Here is a 22,023-nt window from a genome sequence, read left to right as displayed (position 1 = left end):
AAACCCAACTAGTACATCTGTTTATGTGTGTGCTTTACCCACTTCTGTGTCATGAAAGCAGAGACTGTGTCTTGGCCATTTTTATCACCGTTCCGTCAGTGTATACCATGCCCAGAAGCCAGCAGATGCTCAGTAACTAATGTATGAGACTCAGGGATCAGGAACTGTCAGAGGTCTTAGTGACCACATGGGCAGACCTGAAGGAAATTCCAGGTATCTGACTCCCTGCCTGTCCCCCTCCTTGGCCCCTTAGTGATCTCTTAACACATGGGGAGAGCATTTCTGGCATATCATGGTGGGAAGTTGGCAAAGACCTCCACTTGAGCTGAACAGTCCCCTGGCCCGGCCTGGGGGTTTTAAAGAAAGCCCCAGGGACTTTCCTGGTGGCACAGTGGTTGAGAATCCTCCTGCCAGTGCAGGGTACCCGGGTTCGATCCCTGGTCTGGGGAAGATCCCACATGTGGTGGAGCAGCTAAGCCCGTGTGCCACAACTACCGAGCCTGCGCTCTAGAGCCCTTGAGCCACGACTACTGAGCCCACGCACCACAACTACTAAAGCCCACACACCTAGAGCCCGTGCTGCGCAACAAGAGAAGCCACTGCAGTGAGAAGCCCACACACTGCAACACAGAGTAGCCCCCGCTCACCGCAATTAGAGAAAACCCACGCGCAGCAACGAAGACACAATGCAGCCAAAAAAAAAAAAAAAAAAAAAAAGCCTCAGCCCAGCCTGGTTTGTGGACTTGATTCCTCCTGGCACATAAAGCATTTTTATGCTGCTCACTAAGCTGTCCATGGGTTTACAGCCATGGCTCCTCCACTCAGCACTTGCCTTTATTTATTTTTATGCTTGGATGCAGAGAGAGCACTTTTGCGACAAAGCACACACTGCGTTTTGGCAACGTCGCCTCTCTCCTCCCCCACCTCCCCCAGCTTTTCCATTAAGGTGCATCTTCCATTTTAAGCCAAATGTGAAATGTAATGGGTGTCCCTTGAGATTGCCAGATCTCCAGCCCACCCGGCACCTCCCTCTGCCTCTCTGCAGAGGTTGCTGACCCCTTTGATCAAGGATGGAATGATAATCTATTGGTTTCAGTCAAAACGGAGCAGATGAAAAGGACCCCCTCTGTCCAGAGTTTTTTTTTTCAGATTTTTTTTTAAAGATGGAAAAGACCTATTTAAAAAAACTTTTCATCACTCTTTTTCATGCTGCCCCCTGCACAGTCACCCTAAATAACACCGTTAAGAAGTGATGGGGGTAAAGTTTCATTTACGCAAGATGAATAAATTCTAGACATCTTCTGTACAACGTTGGGCCTATAGTTAACAGTTCTGTATTGTGCATTTAAAAATCTGTTAAGTGGGTAGATCTCAGGTTGTGTCCTCACCACAAGTTTTTTAAAAAGTGAGAGAAAGAGAGGGAGGGAGGAAGGGAGGGAGGGAAGAAAGTTGGCCAAAGGAAAAAAGAAAGTGACGGACTGGCAGAGTGGAAAGATCCTAAGAGCGAACATCAGGGGAACTGGATCTGGCCTCAACTCTGTCCCCGGAAACTCGCTGCCCTCTTACTTCTTTGTGAACCATTTCTCTTTGGGAAATGGGGTTACCACCTCCCTGCCCCACCGGCACACAGGGAGCTGAGGCAGTCACATGTTCATTTACTGAGCACTTCTAAGGGAGGGAATGAAGCACAAGGTCGAGGGTCACACTCAGGTGTGCATCCTGGCCCTGCTTTTGGTTGGGCGTTTGACCTGGGGCAAATGCTCTGCTGATCTGAGCCTCCATTTCTCACCTGGGAAATGCAGAGGCTACTAGTCACCTCTCAGGGTGGTTGTGAAGATCCCGAGAGCATGTAAATAAAGTATCCAGCCTCGTCTGTGGGTGTTCCATTATTGATCACGAAACTAGGGTGAGAGGCAGAGGGTAGGTCTGCTTCCTGGGAAACGCTCAGCTCCCTGGGTGTGGGACTGGGTCCGGGCCAGAGTAAGGCCCGTGGCTCAGTCCCAGGAGAGAGCTGCCCTGGTCCCTTCCTTAGCAAGGGCTCTGCAAGCCTGGGGGTCCCCCTAACCGTTGTCTCCACGACCTTCCTCGTAGATGTGGGAAGAGGCCATCAGTCTGTGCAAGGAGCTGGCGGAACAGTATGAGATGGAAATCTTTGACTATCAGCTGCTGAGCCAGAACCTGGTAAGCTGTCCCCAGGGGGAGCTGACTGCCCTGGAGGCTGGGTGCTCAGGGCCTCAGCCCGGCAGAGAGGCTGGGCAGAGGGGGAGGCGGGGCGGGAAGCCACATGGGGTTAGGACACCAGGAAAGGAATGGAAGTAGGGCCTGAGCTGAGCCAGGCTGTGCTGAGCATCTCCCTCCCAGTTGGGAATATTTCCAAAGGGAGGTCTTCTGGGAAAACTCACCAGTTTCTCAGATGGAGCGTTAAGTACCTGCTTGGCGCTGGAGCCGCTGCTGTTGCCCACCCAGTAAATACTGTGCTACATTTGCAGGAAAATTCCCACAAATCACTAGGCCAATTAAATAAAAACGCAAATGCGCACTTTCTGATTAACAGGTAAATCACATTAAAATGCTCCCCATCTGGCCATCCCCACTAGCTCCTCGAAGCTTGTGACTTGGTGGTACCAGTGGAAAGTGGGAGGAAGCCAGCCTATCCTGCTTATGCCGCAGAGGCCAGGGCTTGCGGGGGGTGGGGGGGTGACCCCTGCAGGGAAAATGCAGAGCTTTTTGTCTGCTCCCCCCACTCTCTTCCCGCTGGCCTGAGAACCAGGACCCCAGGGCCCCATCTGAGCCCATTTTGAGATGCCAGTCCAGCTGTTTGTAGGGAACTGTAAAACGAGAGAATGTTGGAAGAAGATTGATAGCTTTTTCTGGTGGGGGGATGGACATGGATTATAGTGTTCTAAGGTATGATGCAAACACACACAGTACTTGCACCAAGAAACACTTATATCTACCTGAGTCTGTCCACATAGTTGTTTGTGGGTGTGGAGGCACGCACGCCTTCTAAATGTGTGCAGTGCACAGGCACACACAGAGCACACATCCATGCACACACACGTACCCAGTATACATTCACGCACACGCTGATGGGCAGGCACATCCATGCACCAAGCCCACATCGCACAGGCTTCATGTCCAGGGCCACACACATTTATCTTCCATGTTGTGTCCAATTTAAGATGCACCATTCTATTTTACGTGCCCCATCATGATTTCTCTCCAGCTAATAGCAATTGGGAGATGCCATGAGGTGTAAAGTAAAACACAAACTATTTTCAAAGATGTTAAAAGATGAAAAACACACACCTCTTGGAATTGATGAAGTATGTTAGGTGTGCATACACGGGAAGACATCTGTATCCGGAAACACTTATCCATCCATAGGCCGTCACAAACATACTTCCAAGTGAGAGTGGAGTGACGATGCTGCTGGGGGCTCTGAACAGTTGGCTGGATTCAGTTCCATACTTCCTGGCTGCGCTGTGAGATACCATTTCTTTATCTGCAAAACAGAGATACAATTCCATGGGATTGTCAAGAGGGCAATGCAAGTAAATGTGCTGGTGCAGGTAGCGTGATTAACAGGGTATCTGGTTACAGCCATTACTATTATGATTACAGACAGTTCCATGACTATGCAAACATGTGCACTCGGCACATTGGTTCTGGTGGAAGGATCCCATCTTAACTGTGGCCTCTTGGAGTTGAATGTGCCTTTAATACACATCTGTGTTGTCACAAGCTATGAGTTTTCTTCTTCCAGGTCCAGCAGGCAAAATTCTATGAAAACATCATGAAAATCCTCAGACCCAAGCCAGACTACTTTGCTGTGGGATACTACGGCCAGGGTTTCCCCTCCTTTCTCCGGGTAAGTCTGTGGGTGACGCAGACACAGGCCAGGGATCCGCGGCCTTGGCATCCCGGCTCTCCCTCTGTGCTTTGAGGCTCTGCTTGTGCTCAGAACCTGTGCCCTTCTCTGTCTGAACGCTGTCCCCACCTTCACACACACCCCAATCCCCCTCCATCATCAGCACCTCAGCCACCCCCCGTGTTTCTCTACGTACACAGCAATCAGAGCTGCCTTGTGAGGTAGTGAGCACCCCATACTGGGAATGAGGAGCTCAGAGAGGCTGGAGGAGCTCTGCTACCCAGCAGGCACTGCAGAGCACTAGTTGTCAGACCTTTTGGTCTCAGGGCCATTTTTTCTCTGAAAAATGATCAAGGCCCCTGAAGAACTTCTGTATTTGTAGACTTTATCTGTCTACCTTTACGATACTCAAAATTAAAGCTAAGGAGATTTTTAAATGCAGTTGTCCCTTGGTATCCACCAGGAATTGGTTTCAGGACCCTCTGCAGATACCAAAATCCAGTACTCAAGTCCCTTGTATAAAATAGTGTCGTATTTGCATATAACCTCCTAAGTGCTTTAAATCACCTCTAGACTACTTATAATACCAAATACAATGTAAATGCTATGTAAATAGTTGCTGGAGTGCGGCAAATTCAAGTTTTGCCTTTTGGAACTTTCTGGAATTTTTTTCAAATATTTTTGATACACGGCTGAATCCATGGATTAAGAACCTGAGGACACGGAGGATTAACTGTATCCATTTATTTAAAAATAAGAAGAATAAACCCATCATACGTTAACATAAATTAGATCTTTGTGAACATGGCTGTATTTTCCAATAAAAATTAGTGCACGTAGTGAGATTGTTTCATATTTTTGCAGATCTCTTAAATATCTAGATTAAGAGAAGGCAGCTTAGATTCTTATATCTGCTTCTGCATTCAATCTGTTGTGATACCACACATCATGCCGCCTTAAATGTATACTCATGAGAGAATGAGAGTGAAAAAGGAAAATGGCTGTTATGATGAAAAGAGATTTAATCTTGTGAGGCCCTGACGGGGTCTTGGGGACCCTCAGGGATCCCCTGGAGCACAGTGTCTGAACTGCTGCTTTCCGGGATTGTTGATTCATCGTGGAGAGAGTTGCGTTAGTTCAGCTGAAGGCTTCCCTTCTGGTCTTTGAGTCTGTGGTTCAATCCTCAGGTCAGGGAGATAACAAAAGAAACCTGACCTCGCCTGATTGAGTCTCGTCAAGGAGATAAACCACTCACCACTACCAGTCGGTGTGGCAGTCAGGGTGGCCCTCCGGAGTGAGCTGCAGACGGGGGAGCGAGTGAAGTTTTCCTGCGTGGAATAGAGATGACTTCCCACACCTGATCCTGCATCACAGACCCCTGGGGAACTTGTTAAAAGTTCATGTTCCTGGGTCCCACTCCCACAGACTCCATTTCAGCAGGTCTGGAGTGAGGCCCAAGAATCTGAACTTCTGGAAGGCTCCTAGGCTTTTGTGATGAGAGGCCAGGTGTGGAAACAAACACTGATATATAAAGGTCAGTGGCAGACATGGGTTTGAACAGAAGAATTTAGGGGCCATTTGAGGCAGCACAGATATGGTCTAAAACAGGGTTTCTCACCTTCAGCTCTGTGGACATTTTAGACCAGGTAACTCTTAGCTGTGAGGGCCTGTCCTGTGCATTGAAGGATGTTTAGCAGCACCCTGGGCCTCTACCCACTAGGTTCCAGTAGTGGCCCTCTCTGGAGCTGTGACAACCAAAAATGTTTCCAGGCATTGCCAGCATCCCAAATCACCCCCTGTTTGAAAACTACCAGTCTAAAAGAAGCTAACATGGTCAAGGAACAATAAAGAGCGTGTTTCCATGGATCCAAGTGATGAAGGACCTGAATGCTGGTCCCTTCCAGCCCACAGGTCCAGCCCACATGGTCCAGCCCACAAGGTCCATTAAAGGCAGGAGGGAAACTGTGTGGTCAAGTAAATGGGAGAGTGGGTGTGACACAGTGAAAGCTGAGTGAGGAATTATTCTGGAAGCTGCACATAAGATTGTTTGAAGAAAAAGTTCTCAGCATCCGTGATCTCCTCTCCCTTTAGAACCCATCTTTTTAAAGAAGTGGTGTGTCTAGCTAGAAGGTCAGTGACTTGAGCTCTTCCTTTCTTTCCCTTGGGGAGAAACAGAGAGTGGAGAGATCTATAGAAGGTCCCAATGACAAGCCTCCCAGCTTTGCTTGAACCATCTCCTCCAAGGCTGGGCCCTGGGATCTCTGATGGGTGTCATTTCTCTGCAGAACAAAGTGTTCATCTACCGAGGGAAGGAGTATGAGCGAAGAGAAGATTTCCAGATGCAGCTGATGAGCCAGTTCCCCAACGCAGAGAAGATGAACACAACCTCTGCCCCCGGGGATGATGTGAAGAATGCCCCAGGCCAGTGTATCCTTTAAGAATGCCCCAGCCAAGGGCCAGGCATGGGCCGCCCTGCCGGGACTTCAGTCCACAGAGCCCCGTCTTAGAGCTCAGAACTGCTGCCAGAATCATCGCAGTGGTGCCAATATTAGTGTCCAGTGTGGGATCCAAAAAGAACCCATCTCAGGAAGCTCTAAATGTTGCATTCATTGATAAATTCACTCACTCACTCATTCCTTCATTCTTGTGATGAGTCCTACCAGCCCTGACTCTGCCAAGCCTTGTGCATTGTGCATTGGAGACTACACTCACAAAGTGGTTCTACCTCCAGGGAGCTTTCAGTGTAGCAAGTAAAAGACATTGAACAGCTAATTGCATTGTTAAATATGCATTTAGAAAAACGTGATCAATGCTAAAAGAAAGCCCTTCAGCTTGCCGTGATTGGGAGGGCAGGGAACGCTTCCTTGAGGAAGGCGATGTTGAAGGTGAGGTAATGAGCCAAAGCTTAGCGGGAGGTGGGAGGGATGTCCCAGACAGCGGGAAGAGCCATCATCCGCAAAAGCAGAGGTTCCAAGAACTGAAATGGTGCCACATTGCCCTTATAGTAAAATCAAAACTCCTGACCAAGGCCTGCGAGGCTGTCTGTCCATCATCTGACCCCTTCCTGTGTCTCCAATGTCATCGCCTCCGACTCTTCCTTCCCTTTCTCTCTGGCCACACAGATCTTGTTTCTGTTCCTTAAACATGCCCAGCTTGTTCCCGCCTCTGGGCCTGTGCATTTTCTCTTCCCTCTGCTTGGAATGCCTTTCCCCCAGCTCCTTTCTCACCCATCAGATCCTAACTCAGTGTCACCTCCCACAAGGGGCCTTCCCTGGTCACCTTCTCGGAAGCCTTCTGGACTCTGTTATCTCAAACCCTGTTTGTTTGCTTTAGAGAACTGATCTCAATCTGTCGTTATCTGTTGTGCTCTCAAAGACAGAACTAGAACAGAAGCTCCGGGAGGGCAGAGACCTGCACTGCCATGCTCACTGCAGTAACCCCCGAAGCCAACTCTCAGAAAATACTTGCCGGTTAACAGAAAGAGAAAGAAAACAAGAGAGAAGGAAAAAGAAAGAGGAGATAGATAGAGGAAGGAGGGAGGGAGGCACCACCGATGGAGCCAGCTCTCTGGAGCACACAGAAGGCCAAGGTGACGGGAGATGGTGCTAGTGAGGTTGGGTAGAGCGTGCTGGAAATGGGCTCCATTGCAGCAAAGCATAATGTTCATAAGGCCGGTTCTGACGCTGGGCTGGGTCAGGGCTCGGGGTCAGAGAGGGTACAGACCCAAGGATAAGGCAGACAGCTGAGCGACGGGGGAGGGGGCACGTTAACCTAGCCTGGCTCCTGTGTTGCACCCTGTAGCACACATTAAGTTACATCCTTTAAAATGGGGCTGACAGGTTGCATGGCTGGTCTGCTAAGTCTGCCGAACCTTAATCCAAATATTTTCCCCTCGCGTGATAAATATTCATCTGTAGCCTTTTCATTGTGCTCGCCTGCCCTTCATGCCTGCTCTACCATGGTTGTTTGCAGGAGGAAATGCAACCGGTGGTGGGCCTGGCTGGTTACAAATGGGAGTTTGGTTATAGGCGAGACATGGGATTAGTACTAAGGCCCTTCTAAGTGGATATCCTGGTGTTGAACAACTCTGTGACCTTTTAACGCGTGGTGGGAGGGGAGAGCTCATGTGACTGGGCCACGTCATTATACGCAGGCCTGATTCAGCTCCAGGAACCAGGTAGAAAAGAGAAAGTGGGAGGGCTGACATTTGCTAAATATCCTCTTCATGCCACACATGAGACTGAGTGTTTTATAACTAATTTTTCTAATCCCCATACAACCCTATTAGGTGGGTATTGATTTTCCCTATTTCATAGAGAAGGAACATACAGGGCAGAGAGGTAGGGTGGTTTGCCTAGGGTTACAAAGCTAGTTAATGATGGAGTTGAGATTTGAACTCCAAGGTCTGTCTCAAAGACTGCATTCTTTCTGTAATGCCATTGTTTTGTTTAAGATTAGTGAACAGAATGTTCTTTATTAACTATTGTAACATGATGGCGTACCAGGCATTTTCATGCATTGTTTCATTTTATCCTCATAGTAATCCTGTGAGTTGGGTAGTATTACTCTGCATTTTGCAAATAAGAAAACTAAGGCTCAAGAAAATGTAAGCAGCTTATACCAGGTCCCAGGAATTGATGGAACTAGGATTTGAACTCGGGTCGGATTTTTGCCAAAATCTAAGCTCTTAAGGCTCTGTTCTCTTGCCTTTACGTGTTGCAAAGCTGACAAGCAGTTTGAAAAGGGGACAAATCTCATGTCTTCTCACTTAGGTATCCAAGTAGTGGAAGACATTTGAAAGCAAAGGTCTCTGTTGGGTGTCTCCTGTCCCCCGCCCTCTCCTCTGCCTAGACCTTGGAGCTACAGTTCCATGTATAGATTCAGCACGGTTCCATGCATACATTCAGCACATGGTGAGAGAGTCGAGCCATGCATCCTGCTGGACATGATCGGAGGGCTCTGATGTCACTGGCTTCTCCAGGACAGGTTTGGATTCTTCTCTTAGGCCAAGTCCAATTGCTAAGATCAGTAGACATGGTTTAGAACCTACTTTAAAATAGGGGTTGGCAGACTTCTCTGTAAAGGACCAGATAGGACATATTTTAGTCTCTGTGGGCCATGTGTCTCTGTCACAATTACTCAACTCTGCTGTGGTGGGAGAGCAGCCGTAGGTAGTACATAAACGGACGGGTATGACTGTGCCCCGATAAAACTATATTTATGAACACCGAAATTTGAATTTAATATATTTTCACACGTCACATAATACTTTTTTTCAAATATTTTAAAATATAAAAAGTATTCTTAGCTGTGAGCCCTACAAGAACAGGCAGTGAGCAGGATTTGACCCGAGGGCCACAGTTTGCCAGTCCTGCTCTAGACTTAATCCAGGGTGATTTCTCTCCCAGAGAAGGCTGTGTGCTATTTGACTTGAGAAGGGAGGTAGTTTTCCTGATTATGGAAATCCTCCCAGTGAGGTTTATTCATTTGTGTTAAGTATTGCTCGCTCTTGCCCTCTCCTCGTGTGTGTGTGTGTGTGTGTGTGCGCGCGTATGTGTGTGTGTCTCTGTGTCTCTCTCTCTCTGAGGCACTCTCATTTAATGTGGAAATACTCTTCAGAGGTAAAACAGTTAAAGCCCCAAGACATTAGTATGAAGTGAACTTATTGGGGGAGGGGGATTAAATTTAACTTGGAATTATATTTCGGCCATTTCTTATGTGTGAAAGAGCCCTAGCCTCTGCATCAGAAAGCTCACAGTCTGGTGGGGAAGCAACAGAAGGGAGAAGAGAGGGAGCTGGAGAGATAAGAGTCCTAAGTACAGATGCGTTGCTTTGGAGGGTCAGGAAGGAAAAGGGCACCTGGATGAGGATAGATTGAATGTTCATGGAGCTGTGGGGAAATAGTCCACACAAAGGGAACAGTATAGTCTGTTGGACACTCAGAGATAATGGTGGGAAATGAGTTGGAATCATATTAGAATATCTGAATACTCCATATTCAGATACTGGCATATTTGAATGCCAACAAGAGGAGTCTGTGATTCCTTAGTTGGCAGAAGTGTCAGGCTTAGGGGAAGAGTTTTTGGAGTTATGGTGGTCATCAGGTAGAATAGAGGGATGAGAGTACTTGGATACCTGAAGAAGAGAGATGGGTAAAGAAGCCATGGAAGGTAGGGAAAGGGAAGTAAGGTCCAGGGATGGGACCAGTGACTACTGACCTTGTTTATTTGGCTTGCCATATTATCGATTTACAATGAATAAAGGTCTAGAATAGGCATGACAAAGATCTGGCACACCTGATGCCTCTCCTGTATCCTGTGCCCATGGCAGGTATCACTAATCGATCATGGAACTCTTTCCCACTGAGCCTGGACATGGCCTTACATTCCTGCCCCAGACAGTTACTCTCAAACTTTCAGAGTTGGAGTACAAAATGAATGTATTTGCCTTCTCTAAAGCAGTGCTTCTCAAACTGGAGCGTGCATATGAATCACCTGAGTATCTTATAAAATACAGACTCTGATTCAGTAGGTCTGAGGTGGGACCTGAGGTTCACCATTTCTAACACGCTCTCAGGTGATGGTGATGCTGCTGGTCAAAGGGCTGCCCTGAATAGAAGTCTGGAATCAAAGAACCCTGAGCTTAGGGTTAAAAGACCCCAATACAGGCCCTTGCTCTGTGCTCACAAGCTGTGTGACCTTCAACAGGTTGTCCAGCTTCTTTGACCTTGATGTCCTTGTCTCTGGAAAGTATGATTTACGTTAACAGCGCTGCTCAGCAAAACCGGAGGGGTGAAAGGAGACCATGGGGAGACGTGCGCTGCAGTTGATGGACAGCTATAAATGCATTAGGCGTTATTCTTGTTAATGATAATAATACAGCAATGAGAATGATAATTAAGGACTACTAACCAACTGTTAGCAGAGGCTGAGACCTGGCATGGGTTGCAAGTGACGGGCAGCTCTGACAAGGACCACGGTGACTGCTAACTGGTCACTAGGACCTAGTTGGCGGCCAGCACCCTGAGGTGGGTCACTCGTTAAAAACTTGGGCCCAGAAGGACTGTCCTGGGAGGTCTCACCTGGGACCTGCTGTGCTTGGAACTGTCCCCCCGACCGAGACGTTGTGAGCTCTTAACTGCGGGAATCACAGACATCCAGTGTTTCACTGTCCAGCCCGTCTTGGATGAACACCCAAGGTTCAAGAATAAGCCGGTGCCTGACCAGATTATGAAGTAAGCCCCACAGCTCAGGGGAGGGAGTGTTGGGGAGGAGCATCCCATGGGGCTGCCAAGCCGAGCTGGTGGCGGGACAGGCCGTGGTGTCTTCTAGTTCCTTCCCTATCTTAGCCAGCCTGTCCTCCCTTTTCCTCTTGGGAGAAGCATCACCTCTCCCATGACCCCTCTTGGCTCTGCCCCTGAAAAGGCTGACACCAGAAATGGCCAGGGGGGAGCGAGGGGTGAGGCTCACCATGTGGCAGAGCGAGTCCGCAGGAAGCAGCAGTGGGCTTCGCTGAAGTGGACGTGGAGAGCCGGTTGCTCAGGTTGATCCCAGAGTGGCTCCAGAAATCCACAGCCAGAGAGCATGGGCAGACAGGCGACAGGCAGGTGGGGGACAGAGGGACGGTGCTCAGGCCGAGCACTTTCTCCAGAGGGACGCCTTGTAGGCATTCGTTAAGGTCGTGCATTGACAGTGGTTGTGTTCAGATTACGATGTAAAAAGGGGACATTAGAGGAATTCCCTGGCTGTCCAGTGGTTAGGACTCGGCGCTTTCACTGCTGAGGGCCCGGGTTTAATCCCTGGTTGGGGAACCCACAAGTTGTGAGGCACAGCCAAAACATAAAATAAAAAATAAATAATAAAATAAAATAGGGGACACTAGAGGAAGCAGCATGAAGGCAGGTGTGATCTGTTTAATGCCAGATCACGAGGTTAGGGATGAGGCAACAAAGCAGGACATCTGTGGGATCTGCGGGGCACCACACTGCCCCCTCCAAGCTGTCTGGCTCACCCCACTCAGGCCCAGACACCCAGTTGAGCACCTCGAGTGGCTTAGGAAAAGGCCTCTCTTCTGGGAAGACCCGTTGGAGGCAGGAGCTCCTTTGTGAGAGGAAAGGCCTGTTCCTGCGGGGAGAAGCAGCCTCACGGCAGTGCAGCAGATCCTCAAGCTCAGCTTGGAGCTCAGCCTCCCGTCACCTCTCGGCCAGGCACCCTTGGGCAGGGGATGACCACCATACAGCTAGCACCATGCCCTGCTGGCCCTGACGTTAGAACCGCCCCAGAGGTTCAAGGGAGAGTGATTTGGGGGATGGCTGGGACACCTAAAGAGATCCTTGGAAGATACCCCTGGGACATTAGCCTAGGACCTTAGATGTATCCAGACCCTTCATTGAGATCACAAGAAACAATAACCCAGGCACCACTATGTGCATTAGTGATAGAATTCCAACTTTGGGGGTACCCTACGGGGTGCTATGTTCTCATGAGGGCCTAAGACCGACTAGCTTCTAAATCATCTTACAAGGAAAGCCTGGTTTTAAATGTTGCAGCGAGGACTCTGCCAGACCTGGAGTTTACCATAGTGGGCCTCCCTGGACAGTACAGGGTCAGGTCAGGTTTTGCTATCAGGAGCCTCAGCCTCTTTCTGTCTTGCAGCTTTTATAAGTCCAACTACGTGCAGAAGTTCCACTACTCCCGGCCAGTGCGCAGGGGGACCGTTGACCCTGAGAATGAGTTTGCCGTAAGTATCTCCCCTCCCCTCCCCTTTGGCAGCCTTGATCGTTGCCCAGGGCCTCCTTTACCAACCAGAGCCTGCACCTGCCAGAATCAGAATTGGGAGGGCATCTGATCCAAAGCCAAAGGAAGGAGCGCTAACTTCCATTGGTACGACGACACCCATTCTCCAGGCTCTTCCGTTGGGTTTGCTTTCCCATTTCTTGAGCCTCTCCACTCTCTAGATACCACCCAGGCCTGGCGTGAGATGCACCTTTCAACCTCAGGGAGTTCACAGTCCCCAGTGTCACTGTGTGTTTCCCAGCCAGGACCTACCTGTCTTCTATTCCCGAGGGCCGAGGCTGGCACGAGGAGACAGCTCCAAGTCTCTCTCAGCTCTTTCCCTTGGACTGTGATTCTTTGCACTGGGGGAGTCACTGTCCCTTGAAGAATCTGATGAACACTGTAGACCTCCCCCCAGAAAATGCAGGTGGATGCATTCAGTATTGCCTAAAACTTCTGCCAGTTCAGAGACCCAGGTTAAAACTTACTGGACCCAAATCCAGGGAAAACTTAAACTTCACCTTGGGAAAGGATTCTTCAGGGTAAAGTGGGAGCGTATTTCTGAGTCTTGTAATTTTTATTCTGATTCCGGGTGGATAGGAGGCCTGGGGGCCTGGCTGGGTTCCCACCAAACGCTGATGGTCAGGTTTCATGTGTGTTGCTTTCCTGCCCTTGCCACCCCTGCCCACGGGACAGTCGATGTGGATCGAGAGGACCTCCTTTGTGACTGCGTACAAGCTTCCGGGCATCCTGCGCTGGTTTGAGGTGACTCACATGTCCCAGGTGAGTCTGTGGGGCTCAGGAGGCTCCTGAGACTGGAAAAAGGGAAATGCTTTTGTTCAAAGCCACTGCAGGAGTCCAGGAATTCTGGTGCAGGAAGGGACCTGAGGCAGCGTCCAGTTTACCTGCTTTCAAATTTTTTTTTTTTTTTTAAGCATCCGATAACATTTTTTTCCCTGCAAATGAAAGGTACCATAGAATCCGGTAATAAAGCAGATGAATGGGGAGCTTCTGTGGTTGGGTGCAGGGGGAGGAAGAGGGCCTGGAACTCAGTCGACACAACCACCCTCTCATATCCTCCCCTCCCAACAGCCCTTTGGGGACCCCTCTGCAGAATCTCACTATGAATCCATTTTATACTTGGATAAACTGAAGCTCAGAGAAAGGAAATTACACAGAGGCAAAGCTCTGGCTAGAATGCAAGTATTTGAACTCCATGGGGCAGATAGCATGTATTTTGCTTCTCAACACACTTCAGGGTCTCCATGTCCTCAAACGGCTGGGGATCTTGCAGCCCTCAGGATGCAAAGGTCAGTCCGGTGAAATCTGAGAAGCAAGGACATATTCGGGGTGTCTTATTCACTTATTCATTCAACAAATATTTAATGAGTACCTAACACGTGTCAATCAAGCACCTAGAGATTTTGCAATGAAGCTTACATTCTAGTGGCAAAGACGCACTAAAAAGCCTAAGCAAATATATACTGTGTCAGGTGGAGGTAACCACTATGAAGAAAAATAAAAGAGACAGGTGATGAAGGAGTGGTGGGTATTTTAAGTAGGATGATCGTAGAAAGCCTTCCTGCTAAATGGCTTTTGATCAAAGGTCTGAAGGAAGTGAGGACATGGTCCTTGCAGATACCGAAGAGAAGGACATTCTAGCAGAGGTAATAGCAAGTGCAAGGGTCCTGGGAGAGAACAGGCTTATGTCTGAATTAGAACAAGTGACGGGGGAGTAGCAGTAGTCTGATAGCAGGTCATATAGGGCCTTGTAGGCACCATAAGGACTTGGGCTTTTCCACTGGGTGAATTTGAGTCACAAGCAGAGGAGGGACATTGTCTGACTGACGTTTTCAAGCTACTGTATGATCAACATTGAGACCATCCCCCTTCAGCCCTTAAGGGCCCCCAGCAGCCAGGTGGTCCTCCAATCTCCTTTTCACAGTCATGGCGTAGACCTTAGGGAACATATAATAACGATGATGACAGCAACAGACATTACTGAGCGTGTGCCAGACTGTTCACATGTGTGACCTCATTTAAGCCCCTCAACAAAGCTGCGAGGTAGATATTATTATTCTCCCGTTTTACAGATGAGGAAACCGAGTGAGTTAGTGGGTTGCTCAAGGTTAGTAAAAGAGGTGAGGTTTGACTATAACCTCTCATACCAGGCACCTGGATGGACTCATTCTCTCCTCTTTCCTTAACATGTCCCCAGCCCACCCCAATAATTAGTGCCCTGGAGAGGAAGAAACTACTCATGCCCTTTATTCATGGACACATCGGTTCATGATAAGCTTGGATAAGTGTCCCAGGTGCTGTGTCAAGGACTTTGTAACATTATCCTGTTTAATCCCACAAAACTGTGTGAAGTACATCATATTATGCATCCCATTTTTGAGGTGAGAAATCAGAAACTTTCTACTAAGCCGTAGTCTCTACCCATTGGCCCTGGCTGTGCCCTTTCCTCTGGTGGTACTCAGTAAGGTGCCTCTCCTCCTTCGCTGTCCCCACGGGACTGTAGGCAAACTGAAGGAATTCCCGCCTGCACTCTCTGAACGCCTCATCTCCCGCCATGGTATCTCACCTCCTAATAGACTACATAATTTGCCTGTGTGTTTATTTTTAATATCTAGAATTTTAAATATAATAGCGTTATAATATAAGCTCCACTAGACTGTGAGCTCCAGGAAGACAGATTTTTGTCCGTTTTGTTCCCTGCTATATCTCTGAGTGCAAGGAATAGTCCTAGACACATAATTGGTGCTCAAGAATAGTTATTAAGGGACTTCCCTGATGGTGCAGTGGTTGAGAATCTGCCTGCCAATGCAGGGGACACAGGTTCGATCCCTGGTCCTCGAAGATCCCACATGCCATGGAACAGCTAAGCCTGTGCGCCACAGCTACCGAGGCTGTGCCCTAGAGCCCACGAGCCACAACTGCTGAGCCCGCATGCCGCAACTACTGAAGCCCGCGTGCCTAGAGCCTGTGCTCCGCAACAAGAGAAGCCACTGCAATGAGAAGCCCACGCACTGGCAACAAAGAGTAGTTCCCGCTCACCACAACTAGAGAAAGCCCATGCACAGCAACGAAGACCCAGTGCAGCCAAAAATAAATAAATAAATCTATATTAAAAAGAATAATAGTTATTAAGTAAATCCATTAACCAGTCACTCAGTTAATACGCGGAAACCCATAATATATGAAGTGCTTACCTTGTTTTATGAACTCAGCATTCTGAAATTAGGAAAGAAATAGTCAACATTTTTGTTTCACTTCTTTTATCCTGATACCCTCTGATAGAAGGGATTGGGAAAACCTCCAAAAAGTTGACCAGAGTGACTTTATCTCTGATAGCCTCCCTCATTTGAGTTACCAAGAATGTCAGGATGTCTCAGACACAGAAGTTTCATGGGTGCTGAGTGAATTCCTCTCCAAGCATTTGTTTTTGTGGTATAGAATTTGTACCTTGTTCTTGGTTGTTTCTTTTATGAATCGTCATGACTACAGTACTGTTTGTACAGAGAGGTGTTTTCTGATAGGATTCAAGAGTAAGTTCTGCTTATTGAGGGTCCTTTCCTTTTTCTTGGCTCTGAGAATATGTAATCTTTACAAGAAGTCCTGAGCTGGGGGTCAGAGACCCAAATTCAACTTGGTTATTAACAAGCTATAGGATGTTGGACAAACACAGTGTATCCCTGGCCTTAGTTTTCATCATCTGTAAAATAGACATGAGAAAACTATGGAATTTCAGAGCTGAAAGACACTCTGAAGGTCATTTAATCCAAGAGCTATAAATTCAAATACCTTCAGAGCCCAGGAAGATAACTGTAAATATGTGAACTCGTCCCATTAAGACAACGGGGAGTGGTAGAAGCTGTGGCAAACTCCTTCCAGCTGAATTAGTTTTTTAAAAAATTAGAACTTACGTGCTGGCTAAATGACAGACCCAGGCCCAGTTTGGCCTACACATCTCCAACGCGCAACCCCATTCCTAGCCCTTGTCCATTTAAATTATTTTGCATATGAGAAAACTGAAGCTCAAAGATGGGACTTGAACTGCCAAAGTGATCGGTGGTAGAAGTAGGTTGTAATAATAATGTCTGTCTTACACAGTTCAGAGGTTTTCCTAAGAGGATCTATGAAGGTGATAATGTGGGAGATGCCTTTGGGGAATATGAAACACCACTCGATTGCGAGGGATTATCACCACTTTCCCGAGTGCCATTAAAATTGTCTCCAAAGCACAGTGATTCCTCAGTGTCTGAGGGTGTTGGTGCTAGGAGCCTCCTCGGATACCAAAATCTGCAGTTGTTTAAGCCCCTTACATAAAAGGGCGTAAGTACGGTGAGTGCAGCTGGGCCTCTGTATCAGTGGTTGGTTGGATTCGAGGTTGGTTAAATCCAAGGATGCAAAACCCAAGGGTATGGAGGGCTGACTGTATTTTCCAGGATAATTCATTTTCCCCGCACAGCAAGCTGGGCAGGGGCTATATACCTGTGCTGCCGGTAAGGAAACTGAGGCTCAGCTTAGGAAAGAGACCAGAGATTTGAGGGCTTGACCAAGTCCTAACAACCAGTGTATGGCAAGTTTGGTAGCAGAGTGTGGTCTGTATGTGGGGGAGAAGCTCGCCTTTGGAATTCGGACACTGGCGCTCTCTCCCCAGCGCTGCCCCATCTACCCTTAGGTGAAGGACTTACCTGTTGTTGGGGGAATTGAATGAGAGCACGTGTGGGACACACCCAGCATGGGCTGGCACAGAGGAGGCAGTCCACAAATGGCGCCATCTCTTTTACCGTGATCAGTGCTTTTATAACTGTTACCAGACCTCCGGACCTCCGGGTCTTCCACCAAACATGTAACCCCCATCGCTCTGCTCTGGAGAGTGACATACTCATCTACACAAACGTCCAGAGGTGAGAATCCAAAGGACTGTTCATTCTCATCCTCTGTCCTGTTGTCTGTAACGAGGTTAAAGACGTAGGGATACAAAACTAGCTTCAGAAATGAGGAAGAAAGCCAATCAACAGGACTTTCCGTTTTTAACAACTCACCATAAAGCATGAGTCTCTCAGACATACCAGGCTACTGTTGAAATCCAGGTGTGCTACTGGGCTCAGTCCAAGTGGTTGTGATAGATTTTCCTTTAGAACTCAGTCTAGACCTCAGCTTGGAGAAGCCCCTGCAGGGTAGGTCTGTGTGCTTGACAGAAACTGGACCGTGGGTTGCAGCTTGTGGAACATGGGCTGCCGCCTCTACCAGGCCGAGCAGCCTTCCCCCCACAGCTCTGTGTGTGTGTGTGCGTGTGTGTGTGTGTGCGTGCGCACTTGAGTGTGTGTGTGCGTGCATGTGTGACGGAAAGAGGATGACGCTGTGTCACTGTGTCTTGTATCACAGAGAGAGAGAGGAGAGAGCCTACTCCCAGGGCCTTCTCACTGCAGAGACAGCCACTTTCAAAAATGTCCGGAGACAAGGAAGGGGGGCGAGGAGGCTAAGATTTCACAGAGATTTAAGGAAATGGTTTAAAAAGATGACCAAGAGCATGGCTGTAGAGGCTGGTTCTCCCCTTCACATATACTCAACAGTTAACAATAACTAGCAGGTGCACTTTTTAAAGAACTCCGCTGTAAGTCAAGTGTCATATTATCTCAACTAATCTTTGCTAAGTCAAGTGTCATATTATCTCAACTAATCTTTGCTATGTCCCCACTGAAGCAGGCCCTGTAGCACCACCACTGAACAGATGGTAACACTTAGGGTTGCCTCCATGAAGTTTTCCCGGATTACTTCACCCTTCCCTCCAGCCCCACCCACCCTGCCAGGGAGTCTTCCTTTCTCAGGACAGCTGCTAGTCCCTGTCCTGACACCTACAAGAGTTAATAACAATAACTACCAGCTACTTTTTTTTTTTTGCGGTATGCGGGCCTCTCACTGTTGTGGCCTCTCCTGTTGCGGAGCACAGGCTCCAGACGCGCAGGCTCAGCAGCCATGGCTCACGGGCCCAGCATGGGATCTTCCCGGACTGGGGCATGAACCAGTGTCCCCTGCATCGGCAGGCAGACTCTCAACCACTGCGCCACCAGGGAAGCCCTACCAGCTACTTTTTGAAGTAGGTTTTCTTATCCTCATTTTACCAGTAAGTCAACTGAGGCTCAGAACGTTTAGGAAACTTGCCCAAGGTCACACAGAAACAATGGCTGAGATTTGCACTCATTTTTATTTGCTTAGTTTAGTTCAGGAGTCAGGAAACTATGGCCTATGAGCCAGAGCCCACCTGCACCTAATTTTGTAAATAGGTTTATTGGAACCACCATGCTCATTGATTTACATATTGCCTGTAGCTGATTTCTTCCTACAGCAACAGAGTTGAGTTGTTGCCACACACAACATCTGGCCCTTGCACAGAAAAAGTTCGCAGACTTCTTGCTTAGTGTTTTACTCTGGATCCCATGCTCTTGGGAACCACTGTTATGCCAGTTAGCACCTGATGGCACCGTGTTTATCTTGCTTTCTAAGAGGTGTTGGAGACGTGGTTAGTTTTATCTTCCCAACTAAACCGAATCTACCTTGGAGCAGTGACCCCTCATATAACGAGTCTCGGGACCTACTGTGGGCCAGGCCAGGTGATCACATCGTCAGCTGCTCTAATCCCTCCAGCTAAGCGCTCACACATAGTAGGTGCACAACCAATACCAGATGGGTTGAATTGGAGTGTCTTTCACCAGGTAATAAGAAGAAAAACCCTCCCTGGAGCACACCCAGCCTCTGAAACCCCAGCGAGTGCCTGACACGTCCTGCCTTCATTTCCCCAGGGAGATCCTTCTTTTGCTAAGCGCAAATTCAGCCTGTCTCTCCCCACACAGCTGACAACCCCCAGGGCTCAGTAATTACCACAAGAGCCTGCTACAGCCCCTTGGGGAGCATTGCCTCATTTGAATTCCAACCCCAAATGAAATCAATACCAATAATTTTATCTGTTTTTAAAGCGACCTGCTGAGGCCCTTTCTTCTTGATCTCGTTTTCAACAGACCACAATTAGCCCTCTGGAGAACGCCATCGAAACCATGTCCGTGGCCAACGAGAAGATCCTGATGATGATAAACCAGTACCAGAGTGACGAAAGCCTCCCGATAAACCCACTCTCCATGCTCCTGAACGGAATCGTGGACCCTGCTGTCATGGGAGGGTTCGCCAAGTATGAGACGGTGAGGGCTCCCCTCTCCAGGCCCTGGCGGAGACAGAGCAGTGGCAGGAGGGCCAGAGCAGACACAGCTGCATGCCACTCATCTTACTGTGGCTGTTTGTCCCTCAAAAGGACACTTCAGCTTGTTTAGACCTCATACACATTCCAGAGTTTCTTTAGCCTCACTCTCATCTCCTTCCCACCCTCAATGCCATGCTCTGTCAGGGGTCATAGAGATCCCTTATCCCACTGGGCACATCGAGATACCTTTGTCAAGAGGAGGCTCTGGGATGTCCACGAGCCAGACCATAATAGTCAAGCACCACAAATCAAAGTACATGCTACTTGTGTAAAGCCATCTCCTCTATAGATGATGGAAATGACCTCCAGAAATGGGAAGGAATGAAACACGTTATCTGTGAAAATACAGAAGGGATGGGAGATCGACTCTCAAGCGAGAGTTATAATCTAGATATTTGGGTCATAAGGACCCTCCAGAAATCCCCACACATTTCAGCCGCAGATTTCATTTCTGAGGCTCCTGGTGTCCGTGGCGAAAAGGGAAACGCCATCAGTTATATGAGTCACATTTTCCACTGGGGGAAAATAATTACTCAATAAGGAGACATAACTTTTCCCAGCTCTGAAATAGAATAGAAAGTCCTTATTTGGCTCTCACCTGGGCCATACGTTAATGGGACGCTGAGGGAAAAATGGACTCTTCGTTCTCATAAGTCTCATGATGGACTCTTTATTATCTTTTCTATGTCATCCATTGATGTAAAACTAGGAATACAGCACAATAGTATAACTCACGGACAGTAATTCCAGTTAGTCCTTCCAGCTACCCTTGGACACCCCGTAGAGTCATCCATTGGTAATCCTTTGTTCAGCCTTGAGGGGTGATATGTCTGTGTATCTATGTGCACACACTGAGAACGGGAGCCGAGAAGGAGCTGGGGCTGCCAAGGTCACACACGATGAGGGAGGTGAGCTGGAAAGCCCACCAGGTGAACTTCTTTACTGAGTTTTCTCTCCTGGGACAGTGCCTTGACTGTGCAGCAGAATCCCCAGCAGGGCTTCTTCACACACAGCTGCCTCCACCCCACCTCTGACCCCAGAGGTTCTGATTCAGTACATCCGGGTGGGGCCTGAGAATTTGCATCTCTGGCAAGTTCCCAGGTGATGCTGCTGCTGCGGGTCCAGAGACCCCTCTTCAAGAACAATTTCCTGGCGTTTGTGACCCTTTCCCAGTGGATACCGATCTGAGCCCCAGGAGGAGGAAACGTCAGTCCCTACACGTCCCTGACTGACTGTTGCCCATCCACGTAGGAATGGCCTCATTCCTGCCCCTGTCAACTGGAACCCTCTCCCGGTGCCAGAGAGGTGGGTCGTGGGGTCCACGGCAAAGGAACAGGAAACCCTCAACGTCTGTTTGTCCTGCTAGGCCTTCTTCACTGAAGAGTACACCAGGGACCACCCCGAGGACCAGGACAAGCTGAGCTGCCTCAAGGACCTGATTGCGTGGCAGGTAAAGCAGAGGCGGACTGGGGGTGGGCCAGCCCTGTGTCCGTCCTTTCCCCTCCCCGGTTCGCCTGCCCTCTGCTAGCCTCTGGCCGGTATGGCCGACTTTCATACTGCTCTCCTGCCCTCTGGCTTTTGGCCTTTCTTCTGACTCTGTCTTCACCTGAGCAGGTGCGTCGTGGAAGCGGGATTTGGGGCACTGCACCCTTGGGGTGCTGCACTGGCGCCGGGCAGTGATGCAGTGCTACGTGTTGCTAAGACTGCCCTGTTGGGTGTTGAATTCAGGAGATGGCCTCCCTCAGGGGGACTGAAGTGAAAGCCAGGGTCCCGCGCACCTCCCACCACCTCCCACCACACCCAGCACCCGCCAGTCAGATAATGGAAGACTTCGGCCCCCACCCCGCCTCTCCTCCTACTAAGGCTGACCCAGTTTGTTGCAGAGCTCAGATGGATAGCAGGTTTTGAAAATAATCGAGGCCTCGGTTTGGTTGGTTTTCAGGCAAAGGGTCTGCACTCTGCACAAGCTGCTCAGCCCTCCGGAGCCCAGCCTGGCACCTTGGAAGGACTGTCCTTCCCGCCCGCTTTGTCCTGCTATCTGCTTATCTGCCCTATCCTTGCATCCTTGTCCCTCTGCCCCTTCGCTCCACGATCTCCTTCTCTCTGACTCTTGC

At 48.9% G+C, this 22,023-nt stretch overlaps 1 protein-coding gene across 1 annotated transcript in view; it reads left to right on the top strand.

The window, feature by feature from the left end:
- DOCK2 (dedicator of cytokinesis 2) overlaps positions 1-22,023 on the top strand; it is a 408,621-nt gene that overhangs the window by 372,867 nt on the left and 13,731 nt on the right. Inside the window, exons 39-46 of the mRNA XM_032626471.1 lie at positions 2,092-2,181; positions 3,767-3,871; positions 6,157-6,298; positions 11,024-11,105; positions 12,526-12,610; positions 13,342-13,428; positions 19,674-19,850; positions 21,276-21,359. Coding sequence (XP_032482362.1) covers positions 2,092-2,181; positions 3,767-3,871; positions 6,157-6,298; positions 11,024-11,105; positions 12,526-12,610; positions 13,342-13,428; positions 19,674-19,850; positions 21,276-21,359 — 852 coding nt within the window. The remainder of the gene's footprint in view (positions 1-2,091; positions 2,182-3,766; positions 3,872-6,156; positions 6,299-11,023; positions 11,106-12,525; positions 12,611-13,341; positions 13,429-19,673; positions 19,851-21,275; positions 21,360-22,023) is intronic.

Source organism: Phocoena sinus, chromosome 3 (genome assembly GCF_008692025.1).
Source record: "Phocoena sinus isolate mPhoSin1 chromosome 3, mPhoSin1.pri, whole genome shotgun sequence".
In the NCBI taxonomy this organism is placed as follows: Eukaryota; Metazoa; Chordata; class Mammalia; order Artiodactyla; family Phocoenidae; genus Phocoena; species Phocoena sinus.
The sequence above is the reverse complement of the archived record's forward strand: the minus strand, read 5'-3'. Positions and strand labels throughout refer to the sequence as shown.